Genomic DNA, 5114 nt, shown 5'->3' with positions numbered 1-5114 from the left:
CGTGTACTCGATAGAACGTGTTGTTTTGTTTGTATACAGCAAAAGCATATTTTGCTAAATTTGCATGGATGAACAAATGAGATTTTACTTGGATCAGAGATTCGCTCAAGATGAAATAGATTTGTCAATATATACAATGTTACAGTGGTGAATTTAGGGGCCATCTTTAAGTTACTCAATAAAATACACGTTTCTACTTTTAACCGCATTTAAATGGAATGACTTAAAGTCAACAAACAGTAACAAAACCAATGTGTTTATGTGGTTGTCAGCTATAATACACACTTTTTAGATTTTTGATATTTATTTAAATAACTGTTAAATACTATTGAAAATAGAAACGTGTACAGTATTACCAGGGTGTCCGCTCGGTAGTAACAGGAAGTAAAAAAAATCTACCAAAATCGAGGCCCTTGAAAGGTAGTAAAAGGTAACAAACGCAATTTGACTTGGTAGTAAAAAAATTTTTGCTTAATATTTGTGTCTCCATGCTTTAACTTCATCTAGCATAGTTTAAAAATATATAACTTCATCTAGCATAGTTTAAAAATATCTACGGTGCTAACAGGACCCGGAGTGAGACGGAGTTGATAGCAATGACGTAGAAGTAAACTGTGAGTTCCGTGGTTGATAGCCTATCAGCGACGCAAACAACATTTACCGCCTTTTTTTAACCTCAGTTAATACTAGCCACTTGCCACTTTATTTTCTACCAAACTGTGAAATGGGTAAATGTAAGTTCTCGCAAACCTGGGTTGACGATCCGTTATTTAAAGACTGGCTTAAGCCCGTCATGGGAAATGACCGGGAGGCATTTTGCACTGTGTGCAAAAAAATTATAAATGTTACCTGGAACGGCATTACCGCTATCAGGTCTCACAGTGAATCAAATATTCACCAGCAGCGGATTCGCGTGAGGGGGGAGCAGCACTAACGTTACACAGATCGCGGCAAATCACGCAAGGTCAGCTGTCGTCGCACCACCTCTGCAGCAAACCAGTGCCACCAGCAGCACCACCACGGCAGCGATAGCCAAACAACAACAGACCTTCCCGTCACAAACATCAGCCCTCAGGGCTGAGGTTCTCTGGTGCCTGAACATCGCAGCCAACCATCATTCATATAATTCGAATGAGGGCATTGGGGAATTGTTCGAAAACATGTTCACTGACTCCGCTATAGCCAAAAGTTTTGCGTGTGGCAAGGATAAAACGGCGTACATTCTTGGATTCGGCATTGCTCCACATTTTAAGAAGCTTCTTATAAATAGCATCAATGATTCCGGACAATATGTTCTAATGTTTGACGAGTCTCTAAACCAGTCGGCTAAGAAGAAGCAAATGGATATTCACGTTCGGTTCTGGAAAGATGACCGCGTGACGTCTTCATATTTTGGGTCGCAGTTCCTTGGACATGCAAGGGCTGAAGACTTGCTGCAAAGCATTAAAGTAAGTTGATATTTTCTTGTTTGTTCTTTCTTATTGTCGTTATATCCCTATTTGAAGATTTTTATGTCATAGTTAGCCTAAAAGTTAGTAGTTAAAGGGATAGTTCACCCAAAAATGAAAATTCTGTCATCATTTACTCACTCTCATGTTGTTACAAACCTGTAAAAATTTCGTGGTTCTAATGAACACAAAGGAAGATATTTTGAAAAATGTTCGTGGACCCCATTCACTTCCATAGTAGGAAAAAAGAATACTATGGAAGTAAATGTGTTATCATTAAGATTTCCTACTTTTAGCACTACTTTTGATGACACAACGTCCACTTGCTATAACCTCCTCCTCACCCATAGGAAATCGATCAAACCCTACACCTTTTGCTGTATCTGGCAGTGCAACCCCAAACGCAACACGTTTTCACGTTTTTAACTATTTAACTGTTCCATTAGCCGGTTGGATCTCTTCAGTTAGTCAGTAGAAGCCGCTTGCGTTCTGTCATCTGGAAGTATATTGGTGCATATTGTTTACAAACATTCTGAAATGCTGTATTATTTTTTAATAAACTTAGTTTTTTGTGTCAATTCACAGGAATGTGTTGCACAACTCAACTTGAGACACCTGCTGTCTGTCAGTATGGATGGCCCAAATGTCAATTTCAAGCTGCTGAAGCTCCTTCAGAACGAACATTCAGAGCTTCATGGGGATGCACAACTCATCAGTGTTGGCAGCTGTGGCTTGCACACCCTCCACAATGCCATGAAAGCAGGATTCACAACATGGCAGGTAGACAAACTGTTGCGAGCTATGCACTACCTCTTCCACAATGTTCCTGCCCGTAGAGAAGATTACACTGCCACCACAGGATCTTCTACTTTTCCCCGATCTTTCTGTGGCCACAGGTGGGTGGAAAATGTCCCTGTGGCTGAGAGAGCTGTCGACATTTGGCCCATGCTTTTAACATACATTGATGCAGTTCAGAAGAAAAAGGTGCCAAACCCCAACACGGCGTCATATGATACCATATTGGCTGCGCGGGATGATGATTTAATAATTCCAAAGCTCCAGTTCTTCTTGTCAGTTGCACGAAGCTTCAACCCCTTCCTGATCAAATATCAGACCGACGAGCCTGTGCTGCCCTTTTTGGCTAAAGATCTGAAAGAACTCCTGATGGTAAGAAATGTAATTACTGTAGAGTTACTGTCTTAATTTGAATGTGATTAAACTGTATCAGTTGACAGGTAGGTGTGGCTTGATTGCTAACAGTTTTTCTTGTACTTTTAAGGCTTTACTGCGACGATTTGTTAAAAGGGAACTTTTAGAGGACCGAAGCTCACTGCAAATGATCACAATCCAGGTATCTGATGAGAAGAACTGGGTCTCTCTTAAAAATGTGGACATCGGCCTGGGTGCTGAATCTGCCATCAAGGTAATTAATGTCCACATCATTTCAATATCATGCGTGAATTGTGCTGTCTGCATAAATAGTTACTTTAAACCGGTAGAAATGAATGAGTAACAATGGGCATGATTTAACCACCTCTGTGGTAAGCAATATAGCTTTCGTAATTGTGTGGTTGGTAATGGTTACCTTCCAAACAGGCCTTTGGTATTGTGGCTTAAATTGAACCACTGTGCCATGAGGATATACCAAACCTCTTTTTCAATCTGGTTAAATTGTTAGAATTGTTTAAAATTTGTAACTTGTCATAGTTTCATTTCCAATCATCCTGAATTCATCCTGAACTATACTCACATATTCCAACACACACACACACACACACACACACACAACATCATTTCACCACGTTTTAAGTATCTATGTATGTGACAAATATCTTTGTATGAACATTAATGTTCTCTATTTGTTAGGCCCTTCAGAGCAAATCAGGAGGCAAGATAGGGGAGCTTTCTGTGCTAACCTTCAGGAAAGAATGTTTGCAGTGCCTTGTTAAGGTAGTCAGGAAATTGCAGGACAAATCCCCCCTAAAGTTTCCTATGGTTAGGCAAATTGGATGCCTTGATCCCACAAGAATCCACCAAGAACCGGAGTGGTGCATCAAGCAAATGAAGAGTGTAGTGCAGACATTCCTTCAGGGAAAGAAATTGACAGGTGGCAGTCCAGCAGGTAAGAAAATATATACAGTATGTGTAGGGGCAGTAGAAGTGGAAAAGTTATTGAAATGAAGGCCATGTTCTAAGGGTGTTCTGCTTTGGTAATGGGCAGTTAAGCAGACTGAAATGTACTTAAATGTCATTAATGATTATATCTTTGTCAATATTTTAGGTGATGTTATCATTCAGCAGTTTGTATCCTTGACCTCAGTGGAAGGACGAGATGAACGTTTCCTGGCCTTTAAACCAATGAAGGACCGCCTTGATGTGTTTCTTTACACAACTCTCAGCACATCTTACCCTGACTTACTACAGTTTTGCAAGAGTCTCCTCCTTCTATCCCATGGCCAAGCCACAGTTGAAAGAGGATTTTCAATTAACAAAGAGGTGGAAACATGCAATCTCCAGGATAGAACGCTGGAATCACTTCGATTAGTCTGTGACCGGATCAGCAGTTGTGGGGGCATTTTAAAAGTGCCTCTGACAAAGGAGCTCCTTGCCTCTGCTTCATCTGCAAGATCTCAGTATAGACTGTACCTGGAGAATGAAAGAAAAAAGAAGGAGAGTGCCGCACATGCTCTAAAGAGGAAGGCAGTGGAGGAGGAGCTTTTGGACCTCAGAACCCAGCATGAGGTACTAAGCCGTGTTTGTGAGTCACTTGAAAATGATGCAGACAAGTTGGCAGAGCAGGCTGAGGGGAAGGCCGGGTCCAAAATGGCTGAATTTATCATCAAGTCCAACACACTTCGCAGAAGGCAAAAAGAAAAAAAAGAAGAGCTTCGCCAACTGGAGGAAAGAATTGAAGAGAAGTCTTCACAACGGAGACTTTTGTGACTGTGCCTCTCCCCTCCGTCTTAATGTCACAATTTCTCTCATTCCCTCCCCTTTTTTCTCTCTCTCCCTCTGTATCTCTCTCAGTCTGCCAGCTAAAGTTATCTGCTGATGAATACAAGTCAAATTCTTACAACTTCTCTCTTAAAATTTGTTTTGGGACATGTTCAAACTGCCATTCATCAATGAATGAGTCCAGTGTAAGTTATTGTTACAAGTTACCCCTTGTGATGTATTTCTTGTGATTAAATAAATTGTTTGTTGGGAAATTGCTGTTTTGGGATAGTAATTCACTGCTTGTGTGTGTGAGAGAGAGAGAGAGAGAGAGAGAGAGAGAGAGAGAGAGAGAGAGAGAGAGAGAATGTTTGTGGGTAAGTGTGGGTGATGTGACACACTTTATTATTAATCTTTATTAATGTTTATGGTTGTTAAGTGTCATTTGTTTTTAAGAAGTGCCAAGGTTATCATTCAACTTATTAGGGCTAAGGGTTATGGTTAGGATAACTCAAGGGCTAAGGTTAAGGTAAGGACAACTGAAACTCAACTCGACACTTACAAAAAACATAATTGACAATACTTAATGATCACACCTAATATGTATGATGGGTGTGACAGTGTCACACTTATACCTTACAGTAAGTAGTAAGTGGTGCTCTCACCCCCTACACCCCCCCCCAAAAAGGGCTGCTGCTTGATGTCGTATTGGTAGTAAAAAATTTGTGGAGG

The 5114-nt window shown here is 40.6% G+C and overlaps 1 protein-coding gene across 1 annotated transcript; it reads left to right on the top strand.

Annotated features, from left to right (window-relative positions):
• Positions 1-931: 931 nt before the first annotated feature.
• On the top strand, positions 932-4391 carry LOC141351612 (uncharacterized). Its single transcript, XM_073858711.1, has 4 exons — positions 932-2615; positions 2728-2871; positions 3315-3570; positions 3730-4391. The coding sequence occupies exons 1-4, from the start codon at positions 1986-1988 to the stop codon at positions 4389-4391; spliced, it is 1692 nt and encodes a 563-aa protein (XP_073714812.1). The 5' UTR covers positions 932-1985.
• The last annotated feature ends 723 nt before the right edge of the window (positions 4392-5114 follow it).

Source organism: Misgurnus anguillicaudatus, chromosome 20 (genome assembly GCF_027580225.2).
Source record: "Misgurnus anguillicaudatus chromosome 20, ASM2758022v2, whole genome shotgun sequence".
Taxonomy (NCBI): domain Eukaryota; kingdom Metazoa; phylum Chordata; class Actinopteri; order Cypriniformes; family Cobitidae; genus Misgurnus; species Misgurnus anguillicaudatus.
The sequence above is the reverse complement of the archived record's forward strand: the minus strand, read 5'-3'. Positions and strand labels throughout refer to the sequence as shown.

Coding starts and splice junctions, on each gene's coding strand:
- LOC141351612 (XM_073858711.1), top strand. CDS start 1,986: ATGCTGTATTATTTTTTAATAAACTTAGTTTTTTGTGTCAATTCACAG. Junction 2,616..2,727: donor ATCTGAAAGAACTCCTGATG/GTAAGAAATGTA, acceptor TGTACTTTTAAG/GCTTTACTGCGACGATTTGT. Junction 2,872..3,314: donor GTGCTGAATCTGCCATCAAG/GTAATTAATGTC, acceptor TCTATTTGTTAG/GCCCTTCAGAGCAAATCAGG.